The 22,337-nt window shown below is 39.8% G+C and overlaps 1 protein-coding gene and 1 non-coding gene across 2 annotated transcripts in view; both read right to left on the bottom strand.

Annotated features, from left to right (window-relative positions):
* The window catches only part of WDR70 (WD repeat domain 70), a 294,429-nt gene extending 275,347 nt beyond the window's left edge, over positions 1-19,082 (bottom strand). Inside the window, exons 1-4 of the mRNA XM_055325309.1 lie at positions 18,962-19,082; positions 18,807-18,872; positions 15,909-15,992; positions 4,249-4,369 (exon numbers count right to left, since the gene is read on the bottom strand). Coding sequence (XP_055181284.1) covers positions 4,249-4,369; positions 15,909-15,992; positions 18,807-18,872; positions 18,962-18,986 — 296 coding nt within the window. The 5' untranslated portion in view covers positions 18,987-19,082. The remainder of the gene's footprint in view (positions 1-4,248; positions 4,370-15,908; positions 15,993-18,806; positions 18,873-18,961) is intronic.
* On the bottom strand, positions 211-335 carry LOC129510022 (small nucleolar RNA SNORD22). Its single transcript, XR_008664479.1, has one exon. It is a non-coding gene; the product is annotated as a small nucleolar RNA SNORD22 (small nucleolar RNA).
* Positions 19,083-22,337: the final 3,255 nt, after the last annotated feature.

Raw genomic sequence — 22,337 nt, 5'->3', positions numbered from 1 at the left:
CTGCCCGTCTCTGCCCCTCTCTCTGTGTGTGTCTCTCATGAATAAATAAATAAAAACCTTTAAAAAAAATTTTCCTCTTGGTACCCCTGAAGAACTGGATTCCTGTTATATAAAAGCTTTGTTCTTTTTTTAGACCTACAAAAAGGTATGTACAATTGACTTCACCAAATGATCTATTCCCTTTTCCCATATTTAGAGAAATCCCTTATGATCCCTCAGACAGTTCCTTCTGGAGCAAGCTTCCTCCTTTCCCCCAGCCAGCCCCAGTGGGTTCACCTTTACAGGCTCTGGGACTAGGACAGGAGGTAAGACATGTGACTGTTTCTTCTCTGGGATAAAAGACTTTTTATTTATTGATTTGGGAGAGAGCAAGTATGCACACAAGAACACAAGCAGCAGGGAAGGTCAGAGGGAGAAGAAGCAGACTCTCCACTGAGCAGAGTGTCCAACGCAGGGCTGGAGCCCAAGACCTGGGGATCTTGACCCGAGCCCAAGGCAGACGCTTAATCAACTGAGCCTCTCAGGCACCCCAATAAATCTTAAAAAAAAAAAACAGGAAGTTATTTTATGATCTCAGAGTAAGGACTCATTTCTTAAAACACAAAAACACCACAGGGGTGCCTGGGTGGTTCAATCGGTTGGGTGTTTGACTCTTGATTTCAGCTAAGGTGGTGATCTCAGGGTCATGGGATCAAGCCCTATGTCGGGTGTCAGACTCCAAGCTTAGCAAGGGGTTTGCTTCTCTCCCTCTCTCTTTGCCCCTCTCCCCAGTGCACACTGACTCTGTCTCAAATATCTCTCTCAAATAAACAAATCTTAAAAAAAAACACACAAAAACATCACAAAAAAGGTTAATAAACCAGATTACATTAGAATTTGAAACTATTTAAAGAACACAACTGAAAAATAAAAATTAGTAATAAACATCAAGCAACCCAGTAGAAAATCCTGCAGAAGAAAAAATATATTACAAAAAATCTTTTTAAAAATGATGCACAACTACATTGGTTACCAGCAAAATGCAAATGAACACCATAAGGGTATCACTTCACAACAATCAGATTGGCAAATATACAAATGTGTAATAATAATGGGTGTTGGCAAGCATGTGGAGCAACAGAACTTCTTGCACTCCGCTGGTGGTAATGTAAATGGATATAAAGTCTTTAGAAAATAATAATTGAGCCAAACCTCATAAAGATAAATATGTACTTAACTCAAAGACCTAACAAGTCTAATACTAGATATATCATCTAATGAAATTTCTGTACAGCAGTCTCTCCATCACTGCCGTGCCTACTGTTCCCTTGCAATGTATTCAATAAACTTCTATGAAAGGAAGGGAGGGAGGGAAGAAGGAAGAAAGGAAGGGAAGCTTTGGTGCATATAAGACAGAGGATGATGGGGTGCCTAAGTGGCTCAGTCAGTTAAGCATCTGACTCTTGTTTCCACTCAGGTCATGATCTCAGGGTCATGAGATGGAGTCTGCATTGGGCTCCATGCTCAGCAAGAAGTCGGCTTGAGATTCTCTCTCTGCCTCTGCTCCTCACCACTGTTCACCACACACATACCCTCTCTCTCTCCCTCTCTATTAAACATATGAAGTCTTATGAAGAAACAAAAAACAGGATGGCTACAAGGCAGTCACTAAAAATGTATTTTATGATAATATAGAAAAAAGCCCTAAATTGATTAGAAATTAGAAAAATTACAGTATATTCCTAAAAGGAAAACCAAACTGCACTGAATATAAATGAACTATAGTCTCATTTGCCAACGTGAATGAATCTCAAAAATATCTTGCTGTGGGGCACCTGGGTGATTCAGTCGGATAAGCATCTGACTCTTGATCTCTGCTCAAGTCTTGCTCTCAGGGTCCCAAGTTCAATTCCTACATTGTGTGTAGAGCCTACTTTAAAAAAAAAAAAAAAAGATATTTTGGGAGCATTTAGGCGGCTCAGTCAGTAAAATGCCCGACTCTTGATTTCAACTCAGGTCATGATCTCAGGGTCATGAGATCGAGCCCCACTGTCAGTTCCATGCTGGGCATGGGGCCTGCTTAGGATTCACTCTCTACCTCTTCCTGTGCTTCTCCTTCTCCCACCCCCCCAAGAAATCTTGAATTTAAAAAAGATTTTTTTTAAGTACACTCACAACAGCATTAACAGCTTCAATATAAAATAAGAAATCATATAAAATAACATTATTTAGGAATACACTTATATCTAAAAAAAAACTATCAAAAAGAAGAAGGAAAGATAAACAAACTGGAGGAGAGAAATACGAGCAGAGAGACGACTTCACACTGGTAAAGCCCTACACTATTGGTATTTAATCCGCTGTTTGCTTTAAATGTAGGATATCTAAAGTTTTATATGTATGACATACTTTGTAACAAAAACTTTTTGTTCAATTAAGGGAATAACATTCCTGACCTTCAGTGTCCATAGTCTTATACAAGAACAGTACATGATAGAATATAATACACTAAGTGCTATACTAGACATTTAAAGAGAAAGGTCTTTTTTTTTTTTAATTTTTTTTTTATTTTATTTATGATAGTCACAGAGAGAGAGAGAGAGAGAGAGGCAGAGACACAGGCAGAGGGAGAAGCAGGCTCCATGCACCGGGAGCCCGACGTGGGATTCGATCCCGGGTCTCCAGGATCACGCCCCGGGCCAAAGGCAGGCGCCAAACTGCTGCGCCACCCAGGGATCCCAGAGAAAGGTCTTATATATACAAAATAATATTATATATGTCTCAGGGATACAGAAATACATCATAACATTATAAAGAGATACGTGAAAAAAATTTACATTTAGAAAATTGGTTACTTCTGCAAAAAAGGGAGGATGACACAATGGAAGGCAGTTCTAGGAAGTGTTCACTGTAAAAGTTTACTTCTTAAGTTGTCTAATGAGTACTGTCCTTTATTATCCTTTTGAAAGTCTTAAATATTTCATAATAATTTATCATTTAAAATATTAAAGTAGGGCAGCCCTGGTGGCGCATCGGTTTAGCGCTGCCTGCAGCCCAGGGCGTGATCCTGGAGACCCTGGATCGAGTCCGTCAGGCTTTCTGCATGGAGCCTGCTTCTGTCTTTGTCTCTCTTTCTCTCTCTGTGTCTCTATGAATAAATAAACAAAATCTAAAAAAAAATAAAAATAAAATAAAATAAAATAAAATATTAAAGTAATTTTTATTAAATCTAGAAAAACAGAATTGCATAATAATCTCCTATGTGAGGGAAAATAATTGCCTAAGAAATAGATCTTTTTTTTTTTTTAATTTTATTTATTTATTCATGAGAGACACAGAGAGAGAGGCAGAGACACAGGCAGAAGGAGAAGCAAGCTCCATGCAGGGAGCCCGATGCGGGACTCGACCCCAAGACTCAAGGATTATGCCCTGGGTTGAAGGTGGGCACTAAACCGCCGAGCCACCCAAGGATCTCCTTAAGAAATAGATCTTATAAACATTAAAATATGACCAAACACATGAAAAAATGTTAGTGCAATGAAATATGATATAAGTAAGATTTTTTAAGAAGCCAGAGAATGAGAAAAAAATATCAAATCTAGTAAGTTTATCAATATACATATAAATTATGGGTCCAAATTCAAGTGGAGAAAGAAATAATCATTTATTTATTTTAAAGACATCAAAATCACACACAAAAAATGCATAGCCTTAAGGCAATTAAAATTATGCAAAAATTACAAAACTTCAAGATACCTCAATGAAAAGTCATTTAGCAGTTTTCTCCTGCCTGTATATTTTACTGTTATTTTTTTCGAATATATGAAAGCCACTGGCAAAAGGGCCTCAAAAGTCCTTAACTAAGGTATATTTTCTTATTTATTTAAAAATGTACATTGTTTATAAAATTTCAAGAAAATTCTTTTTAATTATGGGCTCTCTCCCTCCAAGTAAAAACGTCACCGTGTCCCTTCCTAGGACCACTAAAGATGGCTTCCCATAGTGCCAATGCATAGTAATTGTGGTGACCAACAAAAGAAGCTGCTGTTAGCTTTTTATCTCTGAGAAAACTAAAATCTGATAGTGCTTACTTGCTGACCTCTAATTAGAACTAGAGATCTTTAAAAAGAAAATTAAGTTTCTTAGAAAAAAAATCAGTCATTATCCTCTCCTTTTTTCTTTGCAATAACTACCAATTTCAATTATCTAAAACTAAACACCTAAATGGAAATGACAGTTTAAAAGAATCTTTTTGAGAAAGTCAAGCACCTGGATGATGATTTAGAGCAATCTCTGACTACATGTGCGCCTGAAGATGTTGGTTCAATATCTTCATTTTGTCTTCTTAATTCTTTCTCTCTGTTCATTTCCTCTTCTTTTTCTCTTGCTTCTGAAAAGATCAAAAAAAATTTCCAAGTTAGACTTGAAAATTTGTCAGTATTGGGAAAATAACTGAACTACTACATATCAACATAAAATATAGTGAATAAAAATTGTGATGGAAAATATACAAATCTGTTTAGGAAAATAACACATATGCTAAGCAAAATTAATATGTGAATAGTACATGAATGACATTGCACTATCTAAGGGGGCACCTGAAGGCTCAGTCCGTGCAGCATATGACTTGACCTCAGGGTTATGGGTTTGAACCCCATGTTGGGTACAGAGATTGCTTAAAAATAAAATCTTAGAAAAATAAATAAATAATTAAAAAATAAAAAGATATGGAAGGTGAAAAGTAAAAAACAAAGTATCCAAAGGTAAGATTTTAGGTAATTTCATTTTTACTTTTAATGTTTTAAACTATAAACTCAGAATTTTGTTCATTTCTGACTTTCCCACACTGGATTTGTGGCCAGGGACTTCTACAAAAATCATGAGAATATTTCAAATTTCTTGAATTATTTACCCCAGAGAGACAAAAAAAAATTATCCCAAGAAATTTAATCTTTTTTCCTCTGATAATGTCACTCAACAATTGGGGGACATAGAGGAAGTAAATGAATTATATGAATAGTTTGGTTCTCAACTGTCACCATCTTCAATAACCTGAGATAATCTTTAACATTTTTTCCTAATAACTGGTTCACAGGCACTGAGGAGGGGCACTTGATGGGATGAGCACTGGGTGTTATACTATATGTTGGCAAATTTAATTTAAATTTTAAAAAATGTAAAAATAAACAGATGATTTTGAAAAAAAAAAACTTTTTCTTAATAAAAAAAAATACACCTAAATAATATCAAAAGGCATAATTAAATTAAAAAAAAAATGGGATCCCTGGGTGGCGCAGCGGTTTGGGGCCTGCCTTTGGCCCAGGGCGCAATCCTGGAGACCTGGGGTCGAATCCCATGTCAGGCTCCCGGTGCATGGAGCCTGCTTCTCCCTCTGCCTGTGTCTCTGCCTCTCTCTCTGTGTGACTATTGTAGATAAATTAAAAAAAAAAACGGGGGGGGCATAATTAATTGGAATGTTGTATTCTTTAGGGTCTTTTGTGGATACAATATGGAGGATAAGAAACAGGAGATAATGGGCACCTGGGTGGCTCAGCAAAGGCCTTCAGCTCAGGTCATGATAATGGGTCCTCATATCAAGTCCTACATCAGGCTCCCTGCTCACCAGGAATCTGCTTCTCCCTCAGCCCTCCCCCACTGCTCATGATCTAATAAATAAAATCTCAAAAAAAAAAGGAGATAAACATATTTGGACAACTAGATAGACTTTTATTTCAAATAGGGAAGTTAAAACTCTACAGGAAGAGGTAAGGCAAACACTATAGCTCTAGCTTGTGCTGATATTTTTTGTGCTCCCCACTAGGCTAAGGTGGATTGGGAGTCAATTCTGCACTCTGATGCTGAGGTTGAAAAAAAATTAAAATAAGGAAAATAAAGTCCAAATAGAAGAGTGGGCCTGCATGGCTCCTACCCTCATCCTAATTCTCCAGTCAATCCCTCCATATTCCCCAGGGTAGGAGGGGAGAGGCTGGGGGGTAAAATCACATTTGGACACTTCATCCTAGGCTCTCATCTTGGGGCACTTCTGACCTTAATTAGTAAACAATACCTAGGCATACATTATTAACCTCCTGTGCAACAGCCATTTCTTTCTTTTGCCCTTGCTAAGAAAAACCACAGTTTTCTCCAGATAAGTAACAAGTACTTCAGTAGATGCTGGTTCCCTGCCCAGAGACGGTTAAGCTTGATTCCAAGTCAACTCAATGGCTCTTCCAGTGGCTGTTTTTTGGAATTGATGTTCCACACTAATACTAGTCAATAAGATGTGAGAAGTCATCTGGAGGAACATTTGAGAAAGATTTTTCATCTAAAAAAAAAGATATACAAAATAGGATCCTTTCAGCGTGGAGAGAAGCTCATCTGGATAAAACAAAACTTCACTTAAAATCTGGGTTATGGGATGCCTGAGTGGCTCAGCAGTTGAGCATCTGCCTTTGGCTCAGGGGGTGATCCTGGAGTCCCAGGCTCAAGTCCCACACCGGGCTCCCTGCAAGAAGCCTGCCTATGGCTCTGCCTTCTCTCTGTGTCTCTCATGAATAAAGAAAATCTTAAAAAAAAATTTTTTTTGAGTCATGAGGACAGTCACTTTAAAACAAGTCAATATCCTGGGATGCCTGGGTGGCTCAGTGGTTGAGCGTCTCCCTTTGGCTCAGGGCATGATCCCAGGTTCCTGGGTTCGAGTCCCACACTGGGCTCCTTGCATGGAGCCTGCTTCTCCCTCTGCCTATGTCTCTGCCTCTCTCTGTATCTCTCATGAATAAATAAATAAAATCTTTAAAAAAAAAAAAAAAGACAAGTCAATATCCTAAAACTGGCAAAACAGAAAAAGGGGGAAAAATTTAATGTTCTTCATGTCAGGACTCAGAAGATTGAAGAGCCCCATTCCAGAGTTGTTTTCATGTGCAACACTAAATTTTTCTTATTTGACCTATTTTCAATTAGGTCTTCTAGGACTTCTTTGAAAGTAACCAAAAGTATATTAATAACAACCTTAATTTAACAAATATTCTAGCAGCTAATACTTACATGGAGCCTACTATGCACTAGATATTATTTTAAGCACTGCCTATAAATTAACTGCTTTAATCATCAAAACAACCTCTGAAGTAGATACTATTGTTTTAGCTTTATTGAAGTATAATTGACAAAATTGTAAAATATTTGTAGTGTACAATGTAATGATTTAATAAACCTCTAATTTATGAAAAGACTCTTGCCATGGAATCAAAGAACATATCCATCACCCCACATATTCACCCTTCCTTTTTTCAGTGAAAACATTAAGTGCTACTCTCTCAGCAAATTTCAATTATACAATACAGTTGACATAGGTACTATCATTCTCACTCTGCATATGAGACATCTATGCCATAGAAAAGTTAAGAACAAAGCTGCAAAGTCCCAGAGCAGTGAACTGAGGCTCAACAACTGGATCTTTTCAAGATGTGACCAGACTTTCTTAGAGACTAAAATTACCCAATGAGGGGCACCTGGGTGGCTCAGTCAGTTGGGCATCTGACTTTGGCTCAGGTCATGATCCCAGGGTCCTGGGATGGATCCCCACATCCAGCTCCCTACTCAGCAGGGAGTCTGCTTATCCTTCCCCCTCAGCCACTCCCCCTGCTTGTAGGCACACACTTTCGCACACTCTCTGTCAAATAAATATAAGAATTTTTCTTTTAGTTACCCAATGAGCACCACCTACCTTATGTGATAATTTGCCTGCCTGTCTTTCCAAGGGGTTATAAAGCCCAGCCCTTTACTGCATGCTTGTGGCCAAACTATCTGGAAATTGAGCCACCTACCTGATCCTCACCAGAGGATAAATACTTCAAACTACTTGTCGTTAGTGAAGCATCTAATTTTTTCATTTAAAATTTTAACTTTGGGCAGCCTGGGTGGCTCAACGGTTTAGTGCCACCTTCAGCCCAGGGCCTAATCCTGGAGACCCAGGATCGAGTTCCATGTCGGGCTCCCTGCATGAAGCCTCCTTCTCCCTCTGCCTGTGTCTCTGCCCTCTGTGTGTGTGTGTGTGTCATGAATAAATAAATATTTTTAAAAATAAAAATAAATAAAATTTTAACTTTTATACGATGACATAAGCACTGGGTATTACACTATATGCTAGCAAATTGAATTTAAATTTTAAAAATGTAGGGATCCCTGGGTGGCTCAGTGGTTTAGCACCTGCCTTTGGGCCGGGGCATGATCCTGGAGTCCCGGGATCAAGTCCCACATCGGGCTCTTTGCGTGGAGCCTGCTTCTCCCTCTGCCTGTGTCTCTGCCTCTCTCTGTCTCTCATGAATAAATAAATGAAATCTTTTAAAAATAAATAAATAAATTTTAAAAATTTAAAATAAATAAATAATAAAATTTCAACTTTTTTTAAACTAGCCAGGATTTTCTAATCAGTTCCTGTCATCATCTACTGCTTCTTAAAGCAAGGGATAAAGATAAAAAGCAAGATTAAAACATGTTAGAGGGGGAAAAATTTTTCTTCCTCATTGTTGACTGAGGACAAAAACCAAATTTTTAATAGTCGGTAACCCTCTGACAAAGGGTATTATTTCATCCATTTTCACCAAATGTGAAATCAAGTACACTCTAAGTACCGTAAAAATGCTCTGTATCTTCTCTTAACCAAAATAAACTAACTTACTATCCAATACCTAAGTTTATTCTTCCAAGCACCTCATTTTATTGTTCTCTACTTTCAAACAGTTACCAATTTCTGGACAGCCATTTCTGTGAAAGCTCCTCCATACATACGCAATCTTTGCTTAGTTAACAGCAAACTATCCAAAACTACCATGTCACGGGCAGCCCCAGTGGCGCAGCGGTTTAGCGCCGCCTGCAGCCCATGGTGTGATCCTGGAGATCGGGGATGGAGTCCCGCATCGGGCTCCCTGCATGGAGTCTGCTTCTCCCTCTGCCTGTGTCTCTGCCTCTCTCTCTCTCTCTCGCTCTGTATCTCTCATGAATAAATAAAATTTAAAAATCTTAAAAAAAAAAAAACTACCATGTCCCACCTGGGCTGATTCACACAAACTGCACTCAAAGGAATGTAACTTGGAACCTGAAAATCTCAGAGCCCATCATTATACTAATCACTTAAAAGAAGAAATAAAATGTAAGATAAATTGTAAAGGAAATAAAATTACTATAAACGTAAGCTAAAATGTTTTCTAATCATGATACCCATTTTATTCATGGGACTTAAACCTTGCTAAATGCTTTTGCTACTTTTGTTACATTTCTTCATTAAATATACAGGGATGTAACTACTATATAGGAGCTCAATTAGGAGTTGTAAGTATAAAAGTGAAAATAAGGTTCTTATCCTCAAAATGTGAATATTAAGATAGAATTTATAGTATTTTTTAGTGTTATGGAAACAAAAACAGGAAACAATTATGTCCAGACAGGTTTTCAAAAAATTCCTAGAAAAAGTAAAATATGTATGAGGCCTTAAAGAATGAAGTAGGATCTAACCAGGGAGGAAGACCATTTCAGATGCATGCATATACAAACACAAACTTCTTTAAGCTTTTCTAATTTCTAAAATCTGGGACAGTTTTTCTTTTTATAATCCCCAAATCATCCATTGAAATCATATTCAAATACTATCTTAACTGTTTTTTCAAAGATGTTTTTTCCTGTCATACCAAAAGAGAAGGTTCATAAATCCAATCTAAAGCACACCCCTGGGTGTGCCTGGGTGATCAGTCAGTTAAACCTCAGGTCATGGGACACCTGAGAGGCTCCTCTGCCTTTGGCTCAGGGCGTGATCCCGGAGTCCCGGGATTCAGTCCCACATCAGGCTTCCTGCATGAAGCCTGCTTCTCCCTCTGCCTATGTCTCTGCCTCTCTCTGTGTATCTCTCATGAATAAACAAAATCTTAAAAAAATAAAAATAAAATAAACCTCAGGTCATGAACTCAGGATCCCAGGATTGAGCACTCCCTCTCCGCCCCCACCCTCACCACGCTCCCATGCACGTGTCACTCTATCTCATATGCTCTCTCTCAAATAATTTTTGATAAATAAAACACAAGCACACCAAAAATAAGCATTTGAATAAAAGAAATTTTTCTTCCCCATTTACCTTCTCATAGTATTATAGCTCTAAAAACGACCTATGTCGGAGCGCCCGGGTGGCTCAGGGGTTGAGCGTCTGCCTTCCGCCCAGGGCCTGATCCTGAAGACCTGAGATAGAGTCCCACATCAGACTCCCTGCATGGAGCCTGCTTTTCCGTCTGCCTGTGTCTCTGCCTCTCTCCCTGTGTCTCTCATAATAAATAAATAAAATCTCAAAAAAAAATTTTTTTAAATCAACTCAGAACCCCTTCAAAAAAAAAAAAAAGGACCCATGTCTTTCATATGTCCTATACACTTTATTAGAGCATTCAGAAAAATAAAACTTAAAAATACTGTACATTATTTCCTGACATTTAACATAATGCATACTTTACTGAGGTTTTATAGTAATTCATCCTACTAGAGCATTTACAAATCAAAACAGTTCATATTCATATACATAAATTTGCTATTAAAAGGAACCACAGTGGGGCGCCTGGGTGGCTCAGTTGGTGAACTGAGCATGGGCTTTGGGCTTGGATCATGATCCCAGGGCCCTGGGATAGAGCCCCACATCAGGCTCCCTCCTCAGTGAGGAGGCCTCTTCTCCCTTTGCCCCTCCCCCTGCTCAAGCTCTCACGCATGCTCTCTCTCTCAAATAAATAAGAATCTCAAAAACTATAGAACACTTCTGAAAGAAATTGAGGAAGACACAAAGAGATGGAAAAATATTCCATGCTCATGGATTGGCAGAATTAATATTGTGAAAATGCCAATGTTACCCAGGGCAATTTACATGTTTAATGCAATCCCTATCAAAATACCAAGGACTTTCTTCAGAGAGTTAGAACAAATTATTTTAAAATTTGTGTGGAAGCAGAAAAGACCCCGAATAGCCAGGGGAATTTTAAAAAAGAAAACCATATCTGGGGGCATCACAATGCCAGATTTCAGGTTGTACTACAAAGCAGTGGTCATCAAGACAGTGTGGTACTGGCACAAAAACAGACACATAGATCAATGGAACAGAATAAAGAACCCAGAAGTGAACCCTGAACTTTATGGTCAACTAATATTCGATAAAGGAGGAAAGACGATCCATTGGAAGAAAGACAGTCTCTTCAATAATTGGTGCTGGGAAAATTGGACATCCACATGGAGAAGAATGAAACTAGACCACTCTCTTTCACCATACACAAAGATAAACTCAAAATGGATGAAAGATCTAAATGTGAGACAAGATTCCATCAAAATCCTAGAGGAGAACACAGGCAACACCCTTTTTGAACTCAGCCACAGTAACTTCTTGCAAGATACATCCACGAAAGCAAAAGAAACAAAAGCAAAAATGAACTATTGGGACTTCATCAAGATAAGAAGCTTTTGCACAGCAAAGGATACAGTCAACAAAACTCAAAGACAACCTACAGAATGGGAGAAGATATTTGCAAATAACATATCAGATAAAGGGCTAGTTCCCAAAATCTATAAAGAACTTATTAAACTCAACAGCAAAGAAACAAACAATACAATCATGAAATGGGCGAAAGACATGAACAGAAATCTCACAGAGGAAGACATAGACATGGCCAACATGCACATGAGAAAATGCTCTGCATCACTTGCCATCAGGGAAATACAAATCAAAACCACAATGAGATACCACCTCACACCAGTGAGAATGGGGAAAATTAACAAGGCAGGAAACAACAAATGTTGGAGAGGATACGGAGAAAAGGGAACCCTCTTACACTGTTGGTGGGAATGTGAACTGGTGCAGCCACTCTGGAAAACTGTGTGGAGGTTCCTCAAAGAGTTAAAAATAGACCTGCCCTATGACCCAGCAATTGCACTGTTGGGGATTTACCCCAAAGATACAGATGCAATGAAACACCGGGACATCTGCACCCCGATGTTTATAGCAGCAATGTCCACAATAGCCAAACTGTGGAAGGAGCCTCGGTGTCCACCAAAAGATGAATGGATAAAGAAGATGTGGTTTATGTATACAATGGAATATTAGCCATTAGAAACGACAAATACCCACTATTTGCTTCAATGTGGATGGAACTGGAGGGTATTATGCTGAGTGAAGTCAATCGGAGAAGGACAAACATTATATGTTCTCATTCATTTGGGGAATATAAATAATACTGAAAGGGAATATAAGGGAAGGGAGAAGAAATGTGTGGGAAATATCAGAAAGGGAGACAGAACATAAAGACTCCTAACTCTGGGAAACGAACTAGGGGTGGTGGAAGGGGAGGAAGGTGGGGGGTGGGGTGAATGGGTGACGGGCACTGAGGGGGGCACTTGACAGGATGAGCACTGGGTGTTATTCTGTATGTTGGTAAATTGAACACCAATAAAAAATAAATTCATTAAAAAATAAAATAAAATAAATAAATAAATAAATAAATCTCAAAAAAGGGGGGGGGGGACCACAGTTATTTTCCTCAAATCTGATGCCAATGCCCCCAGAAAGACTCCAATCCAATCACGAGATAAGTAATGCTCGTATTGCAATTTTTAAACTTTCAAGAAACGTAAGTGAAACTTCAGACTCATGTGTTTAGTTAAGGGGTAAAAAGAACAGTCCAAGCTCGAGGATATAATAATCAAGAAAGTTCAACACATTTAATTCATCACAGAAGAACTTGGTCTTGAGATGATTTTTCAAATTTTAAAAATCTAGTAACTCTTCACTGTAATAGCCCTTAGGTGTTAAAGGCTAAGAAAAACTATAGGAATTAAAAGTGATATTTTTAAAGTACTTTATTATGCCCAACATCTTAATCCCTTCAAGAACCTTCCAAGGAATTCCTTATTTTCACTTCCATCTAACAGACTAGGAAATTAAAGATCTGAAATTTGAAAGTCCATCCATTATCTCTATTAGGATGCACAGCTGACCCTCAAACCTAGGTCATCCAACTCTAAATCCCAAGCTCTACACAATAGACAGGGCCATTTTAAAACATTCCCCAAAGAAGCAGGATTTATTTTTTAAAACGCAGTATTAAAGTTCTAAATTCAATCTTCTCAAGTATATATCGAGATCTTATCTTGCAAGGCATGGTATAGGGAACCATGCACTTAATTAGGTGAATTAATTAACAGACAATCTGTTCCAAGTGTTTTGTTTATCACAAGCTGAAAGATGTAAATACAAGAAAGTTATACTGTCACAGGATAAGCATTCCCTAAAATGTTTAGAAATTAAGTGGTTAAGGCATTTGTAAGTATGCCTTAAATAAAATGTCTATCTTGTCTGATGATATTGTTTAATATTTTTAAGTGCAGTAACGGTATTTCAGTTAAGTTTTTAAAGCGATTGATATCTATTAAAGACATACTAAAATATTTATTGATGAAATAATGTGTCTCAGATTTCTATCAAAAAAATCTGAGAGAGGCACCCTGGTGGCTCAGCAGTTTAGTGCCGCCCTCAGCCCGGGGCGTGATCCTGGGGACCCAGGATCGAGTCCTGCGTCGGGCTCCGTGCATGGAGCCTGCTTCTCCCTCTGCCTGTGCCTCTCTCTCTCATCTCTCTCTCTCTCTCTGCCTCTAATGATTAAATAAAATCTTAAAAAAAAAAAAATCTGAGAGAGAAAGTAAACAGAAAGAACATCAGCTGTGAACTATTCCAATACTTAAAATCTGTGTGATAGAGATTCATTACTATACTTTTTTTTTAAAGATTTTTTTCATTTATATATTCATGAGAGAGAGAGAGAGGGAGAGAGAGAGAGGCAGAGACACAGGGAAAGGTAGAAGCAGGCTCCAGTAGGGAGCCTGATGTGGGACTCGATCTTGGGATTCTAGGATCACACCCTGAGCCAAAGGCAGGCGCTAAACCGCTGAGCCACCCAGGAATCCCCGTCACTACTGTACTTTTGTATGTGTTTGAAATGTGTTGATAATGACCATTCTTATTAAAAAAATAGTATGTGGGGGGGGGGGGTGGTCCCTGGGTGGCTCAGCGGTTTAGCGCCTGCCTTTGGCCCAGGGCGCGATCCTGGAGTCCTGGGATCGAGTCCCACATCAGGCTCCTTGCATGGAGCCTGCTTCTCCCTCTGCCTGTGTCTCTGCCTCTCTCTCCTCCTATGTCTATCATGAATAAATAAATAAAATCTTAAAAAAAAAATAGTATGTGGGCTTCTCACATACAAAAAACTTTATTCTTCCAAAGACCAGAAAATTTCACATCAAGCTCACTTTCCAAATATTAGATATTACTGCTATATAATTTATCATTTTAAAAAAAGGGAGCATGTGAGTGGGTCAGTCAGTTAAGCAATTGACTTCAGCTCAGGTGATGATCCAAGGGGCCTAAGATGAAGCCGGGCATCAGGCTCCCTGCTCAGTGGCAAGTCTGTTTCTCCCTTTCTCTCTCCCTCTGCCTCTCCCCTTGCTCATGCTCGCTCTCTAACAAATAAAATCTTATTAAAAATAAATAAATAAAAATAATAAAAAATAAACCAAAAAGTACAATAGCCAGAACATTCACTTAAATTTTTCCACAAGTCCTGTCTCTGATTTCTAGCACCTTTTGCTCTACCAAGATACATCTATCTTTCCCTTTCCAGTGTAAGAAGGATCTGAATCAGATGCAAAGAAAGCAGTAGAGGAGTCAGTCTACTTAGAAGACAATAAGGTGGTACCCAGAATTGCCAACCACCTGGTATCAAACCAGACAGTCTGGAAATTAAGGCCATCATTAAAGGTCTAATACAACTCATTAATGCAGATGTTCAACTGCAGCAGCCACAGTCACTGTATGTCTGAATTTTCTATAATGTCTGAGTCAACAGTCAGTGGTGTACACAGCTCTAAGTGCCACCTTCTCGCCCAGCCTTCCAAATACTGGTTCCGCTGTAAGCAGGAAAAGAAAAAAAATAAAACGAAAATCAGATAAAGGTGGAAGGAGAGGTAATAAAGAAACTGCTATTCTGAGTCCTTTTTTTTTTTTCTAATTTATTTGAGAGAGAGAGAGAAAGATGAGAATGGAGAGAGATCACAAGCAGAGGGTAGGAACAGGGGGAGAAGCAGACACCCCACTGAGCAGGAGGCCCGATGTAAGACTTGATCCCAGGACCCTGGGATCATGACCTGAGCTGAAGGCAGATGCTTAACTGACTGAGCCACCAGGCACCCTGCTATTATGATTCTTACAAACTAATTTAGAATACCTGTTTGTTCATAGCACACTTCAAAAAAACCCTAATATTCAGATTTTCTTATGCTACTAAGATATAACTATTACCATGTTAAAAAAAAAAAAAAAAAAAAAAAAACAATAACCTCTGCTTCCAAAGAAACCGGCATATTTGGTCTTTTAACTACTATGAAATTTTCAGTCTTATAATAACTGTCGGAGTAGCTGGGTGCCTCAGTCAGTTAAGCATCTGTCTTCAGCTCAGGTCATGATCTCAGGATCCTAGGATAAAGCCCTGAATTCATCAGGCTCCCCACTCAATGGGGAGTCTGCTTCTCCTTCTCCTTCTCCCTCCCCCTACTGTGCTTGCTCTAATAAATAATAAAATCTTAAAAAATAATAACATTATTCGTATAAGGTGTATACAGCATTTAAACCAATAAAAGAGGGATCCCTGGGTGGCGCAGCGGTTTGGCGCCTGCCTTTGGCCCAGGGCGCGATCCTGGAGACCCGGGATCGAATCCCACGTCAGGCTCCCGGTGCATGGAGCCTGCTTCTCCCTCTGCCTGTGTCTCTGCCTCTCTCTCTCTCTGTGTGACTATCGTAAATTTAAAAAAAAATAAAAATAAAAATAAAAAAATAAACCAATAAAAGAGCACACAAATGAACTTCTTACCCAGTGTTTTCCGACTTCTTTCCACAGCTGTCCTTCGTGTTTGTTCAAACATTGCTTCCAAATCAAATGTGCGAGCTTTTTTTCCTAAACAGAAATAAGTAGCATACTGTGATCTTCTTGCACTAAGCTGGCCAAACTTTAGATACTCAATAAACACTTATTAAATAATAACCATTTAGTCTGTTTAACTTATAGCATGGCTATAACATACATATCTCAGAAGAGTTTACATCCCAGGGAATTTTTAATGACAGTCATATCATTAACCAACCAACTTTCCCATCCTCTTCTAATTCACCTGGACTCTACTCCTTAAATCTACAACACTGGTCAGAGGCAGAATGGAGAATATTCATACCCTAATCTCTGGAACCTAGGAATATGTTACATTATAGACCAAAAGGGACTTTATAGACGTAATTAAGATTATGGACTTTAAAATAGATTGTTCCGGGACCCCTGGGTGGCGCAGCAGTTTGGCGCCTGCCTTTGGCCCAGGGCGCAATCCTGGAGACCCGGGATCGAGTCCCACGTCGGGCTCCCGGTGCGTGGAGCCTGCTTCTCCCTCTGCCTATGTCTCTGCCTCTCTCTCTCTCTCTCTGTCTATCATAAATAAATAAAAATCTTTTTATAATAAATAAATAAATAAATAAATAAATAAATAAATAAATAAATAAATAAATAAATGATTGTTCCTAGTTGATCCAATCTAATCACAGAAGCCCTTAAAAGCAAAGATGCAGAACAGATACAGGTGAAGTCAGGGAAAAATGAAGTGTGAGAAGGACTGTTTTTGTTTAGTAATAACATCTACTAAAAATAATAATAATAATAATGTCTACTTCACATTTATAAGAATATGGTAAAAATCTTATATTTACATAATGTTGACTTTGGGACAAAAATGAAACCACCTTTCTGAAGGGCATTATGATAAAATGTATTAATTAGTTTTAAAAAATAAATACCCAGGAGCATCTGGGTGGCTCAGTCAGTTAAGTGTATGATTCCTGATCTCAGTGTCATGAGTTCAAGCCCTGGGTTGGACTCCATTCTAGGTGTGGAACCTACTTTAAAAAAAAAATTTTTTTTTTTAATTTAAAAATAGGGATGCCTGGATGGCTCAGAGGTTGAGCACCTGCCTTCGGCCCAGGGCGTGATCCCGGAGACCCGGGATCGAGTCCCATGTCGGGGTCCCTGCATGGAGCCTGCTTCTCCCTCAGCCTGTGTGTGTGTGTCTCTCTCTCTGTGTGTCTCTCATGAATAAATAAATAAAATCTTTAAAAAAAAATTAAAAAGTACACATACCCAATGTTTAGGTTACTTTTTATTGTTTATATTTTTATTATAGTCCCTCCTTAGAAATCTGCCCTATGGAAATACAGATAAAACTCCTACAAAGAGAAACAAAAGGGTTATTTATAAAGATATTTAGTATTACTAATAAGAGTTTGAATCAGAAACTATGCAGGCCAAAATTATGGCACTTCTATTAAATTCAGCCATTAAAAATCACGTTTTGGAAGAGCACTTTATAATATGGGGACGTCCTCAAAGTATTAAGAATTAAAGTATATAATTAAGAATAATATAAAATTGTATGTACGTATGATCTTAACTTTCCTGATAAATACACAACAGGAAAGAAGACTGGAAAACAAACTCCTAAGCCTTATTAATGATTCTACTTCCTTCCTTCTCATCTATTGTGTTCTTCAGATTTTCTGCTATTAATATGCATTACTTTTGAAATTAGGGAGGAAACTATTTTAAAGAACTGAAACAAAAGTAAATACTCTAGTAATACATAAGCATATAGTATTTTTGTCAACATGACCAGCTGGGAGTAAAAATGTAGCAGAAGACGTCACCATAATAAATGAGTATATAGGGGCAGCCCGGGTGGCTCAGCGGTTTAGCGCCGCCTTCAGCCCAGAACCTCATCCTGGGGTCCTGGTATCGAGTCCCACGTGGGGCTCCCTGCGTGGAGCCTGCTTCTCCTTCTGCCTGTGTCTCTGCCTCTCTCTCTCTCTCTGTATCTCATGAATGAATAAATAGAATCTTAAAAAAAAAAACACGAATGAATGAATGAATATATGAACACCAACGAGGGACCTGGACAGAGGAGTCTGATATTTGTTCTATCCAAGACCCAAGAGAAACAGGAAGACAATTTACCTTGTTTCTTACAGGGAATAAGGTTTTAAGAGGACTACTCTGAAAGAGGACTGTCTCTCATTTAACCAGACTCTCCAGAGACTCAAGAGACAATTCCGGGGGAAAAAAGCACTTGAATCAAAAAGGATTTAATAACCGTTATAGAATCACTTAACGGGGCAGCCTGGGTGGCTCAGCGGTTTAGCGCCGCCTTCAGCCCAGGGTGTGATCGTGGAGACCCCGGATCGAGTCCCGCGTCGGGCTCCCTGCATGGAGCCTGCTTCTCCCTCTGCCTGTGTCTCTGCCTCTCTCTCTCTCTCTCTCTCTCTCTCTCTCTCTCTCTCATGAATAAATAAATAAAATCTTTAAAAAATATGTATCACTTGACGGCCCACTGGTTGCCAGAAAGGCCATCTCCTTACAGGCCACAGGCAACGGCTCGCTCTCAGTCTCAGGACACAAAAAACTCCCTCCACTGGCCGACGCCGCCCACGGCGTGGGCCACAAACCATCTTTCCCACAAGGCTGGTCCCAACCGACCGGCAAGAATTAGCCAAAGGCTGGGGAAGAGAGTACCGGGCAACCGCCAGGCGCACGCAGCGCTCCGCTAGCAGGACTCGCACAGCGGGAGGTGCGTTAGAGGGGTGACACAGGGTGACACAGCTGGGCCTCCTCTCTCCACCTGGGGCTCTTAAAACCTCTGCAAAAGCAGGCGAGGCTAAGCGTAAGGCAGGCACTCACCGAACCCGGTGAAGCCCATGGTGACCGCCAGCTGCGGATCCGGCCCCGACGCGTCCGAACCTGTCACTGCGGCAAGAGAAGGAGGAGACCTCGTTAGTATGGCGGCCCCGACCCTACCCTCCCTCCCTCCCTGGCATCGCCCCCACGAAACCCACCTTCGCTGGGCCCCGGGCGCTCCATGGCCGGCCGCCCGCCCGCCCGCCGGGCGACTGCCCGCAGCCGCAGCACCGACAGACCCGGAAGAGCCGCGGCGAAACCGGCCGGAAGTGCCGCCTTGCGGAGCCTGCGCCGCCTCCGAGGCCAAGAGCGTCGCCTTCCGCGGAGGGATGGGGAAGTCCGGAGCTGCGCCGCCCTAGCGGACGGGCGGGGCACAAGCGCGACGGAGACCACCTAACTCCACCCGCCCTGGCTGGAAACCTGTAGTTTGTGTCGACCACCTTTCTCTCTTCCTTCTTTCTTTCTGTTTCTTTCTCTCACGCTTTCTTTCTTTTATTTTTCTCCCTCTTTCCCTTTCTTTCTCCAGATTTTAGTCAATGAGTATATATAATTGGTATAATAAGCATTTAGAAAAGAGAAAGAGAGGAGGAGCCCACAGGTCCTACAAGGGACAAGTAAACCTCTGGAAGCACTCAGGCGGTACTTCTCAATCTAGGCTGCGCGTTAGTACGACCTAGAGGGGGTTGGGTTGGGCTGGGTTGGGTTTGGTGTTGAGGTACAGCTGACACAGTGCTACTACATTAGTCTCAGACTTTCAACGCAGTGATTCAACAAGTCTGTATATTCGGCCTACAGGTGTAGCGACCATCTATCACCGTACAACACTATGACAGTACTATTGACCGGATTCCTTCCCTAGGCTAAACGTTTTGTTCCACGACCTATTCATTCTGTAACTGGAAACCTGCGTCTCTCCCTTTCCCACATTTTGCCCATCCTTCTCCCTCTGGTGACGGTCAGTTTGTTCTCTGTATTTATGAGTTTGTTTCTGCCTTTTGCTTGTGTGTGTGTGTGTGTGTGTGTCTCTTAGATTCTACATATTAGTAAAATCATACAGTGTTTTTCTTTGACTTATTTCACTTAGCATAACGCTCCCTAGGTCCATTCATGTTGTTGTAAATGGCAAGATCTCGTACTTTTTTTGTGAACATCCTTTATTTTTTAGGTGCATTTACTGCCAAAGTGACACGATCCTCACAGAATTCTAAAGAAAACCCAACAAACCCCCTTTCTTTGTGTTTTGTCCTTGTCTATGAAGAAACCCTCAGAGTTCTTCGACCTTTGAGTATATTTTAAGGATAAAAAAAAAATAGTATTTACTACATGACTGAAGAGCACACAGAAGCCAAAAAGACCTGAGTAACTAAAAGGGTTGTCAAAAAAATGCTCTAAGGGTAACTGAGTTGTTGGTTAGATAAAGTATCTGACCCTTGATCTCACCTCAGCTCTAGATCTCAGGGTCATGAGTTCAAGCCCTGTATTAGGGCTCCATGCTGGTGGAGACTACTATAAAAAAGTGCTCTAAAGCTCGCATTCTTAGCCTAAGCCTCCCTCTGGCTGTCAGTCATGATCTTATAAAGATTCCTAGCCCACAGCAAGGGTTCCCAAAGCAACTTATAAACATATTTAGTATATTTTTACTTCATACTTGTACTAATTTCATTACAACACTTCTCACCTGTGCTACAAACTAATGGGGTAATATTTATCTTTATATTTGTGAATTCTAGCAAAACCATAGGTAGCCCAAATAAATGTTGCTGAATAAAAATATGTTCATAGTTTTTCACTAGCCTACTACCTTAGACTCCGATCTCAAATCATGCTTTAGCTATACACCCTAAGTAATTATCAAGTCTAGTACTTTTTCCATTGTATTTAAAATAAAATGCAAAATTTTTAACATAGCCCCCAAAGCCTTTCAGACATAATCACTTTCAATTTTCCACTACACCAGTCTTCTTTCAGCTCTATGAGCAGCTTCATTTTTTTTTTATGAGCAGCTTCAGAACATCATGTCCTGAAAACTCTGACTCTTCACCAAGCCTCATGCCTTTCATTGAATCCTACTCATCCTTCAGAACTCAAATTAAACTTTAGTGCTCTTCTAAGCATTTACAGGCCTTTATAGACCTCCAACTAAATTAGGCCCCTCTGTCATGTAATCTAGTATACTCTTCCTTCATAGCACAATGGCTAGACGGGCACTCAGTATTTATTAAATAAATGGGGGGAAAATGAATGAATAAGACAAAGTAGCTGTGAAAATAAAAGCTACTCTTCTTATATGCAGAATGTTTTATAGTTAGGGACCACACAGAGTTTGATTCCATCCTAAGAGATTACCCAACTTCAAAATCAAAAGCCAGTGTGAACGCCAATCAATAAGGCCAATTCATTGTGCCTTCAGAAAAAAAAAAAAAAAAGTTGTGGGGATCCCTGCGTGCCTCAGCAGTTTAACACCTGCCTTGGGCCCAGGGCCTGACCCTGGAGTCCCAGGATCAAGTCCCACATCGGGCTCCCTGCATGGAACCTGCTTCTCCCTCTGCCTGTGTCTCTGCCTCTCTCTCTCTCTCTCTCTCTGTGTGTGTGTGTGTGTGTGTGTGTGTGTCTCATGAATAAATAAATAGTCATAAAATAAAAAGCCAAATTGTTATTAATGCCACTCTTTTCTGAGTACAAATAAACAGGCCTCTGGTAGTAAAGTAGAACTTTATGAGTATAGATCATTAGGAAAACCATTACCCAAGCTTACACCTAGCTATTTCAGCTTCTCAGTAGTCAAGGATTTATAGGGGAGAACTTGAAATAATATAATTTTTTTCTTTTCATTAAGACTTTTTTAGAGCAGTTTAATAGTCACAAAAGATCAAAAGGAAGGTGCAGAAATTTCCCACATATCATGTTGTTCTTACACAAGCATAGCTTTCCCCATTATCAATATCCCACACCATAGTGATACTTTTTTTTTTTTTACCATTGATGAACCTACATTAATACATCATGATGACTCAAAGTCCATAGTTTAGGGTTCACTCATGGTATTGTACATTCTATGGTTTGTGACAAGTGTATAATGACATGGATTCATTATGGTATCATCATTATGGTATGCATATCTTTTCCTCTCAACTCCTACCAGTCACTGGTATTTTTTCTGTCTCCCTAATTTTGCCTTTTCTGGAATGACATACAGCTGGAATTGTACAGAATGTAGCCTTTTTCAGATCACCTTCTCTCACTTAGTAATATATATTTAAGTTTTCTGTGTCTTTTCATGACTTAATAGCTTATTTCTTTTTAGCATCGTTTAATATCCATTGTCTGGATGCACTACAGTTTACTTACGCCACTTCACCTACTGAAGGATGTCTTGGTTGCCTCTAAATTTTAGCAATTATGAACAAAGCTGCTATGAAGGGGATCCCTGGGTGGCACAGCGGTTTAGCGCCTGCCTTTGGCCCGGGGCGCGGTCCTGGAGACCCGGGATCGAATCCCACGTCGGGCTCCCGGTGCATGGAGCCTGCTTCTCGC

The sequence above is a fragment of the Nyctereutes procyonoides genome, unplaced genomic scaffold (genome assembly GCF_905146905.1).
Source record: "Nyctereutes procyonoides isolate TBG_1078 unplaced genomic scaffold, NYPRO_anot_genome, whole genome shotgun sequence".
Classification (NCBI taxonomy): Eukaryota; Metazoa; Chordata; class Mammalia; order Carnivora; family Canidae; genus Nyctereutes; species Nyctereutes procyonoides.
The sequence above is the reverse complement of the archived record's forward strand: the minus strand, read 5'-3'. Positions and strand labels throughout refer to the sequence as shown.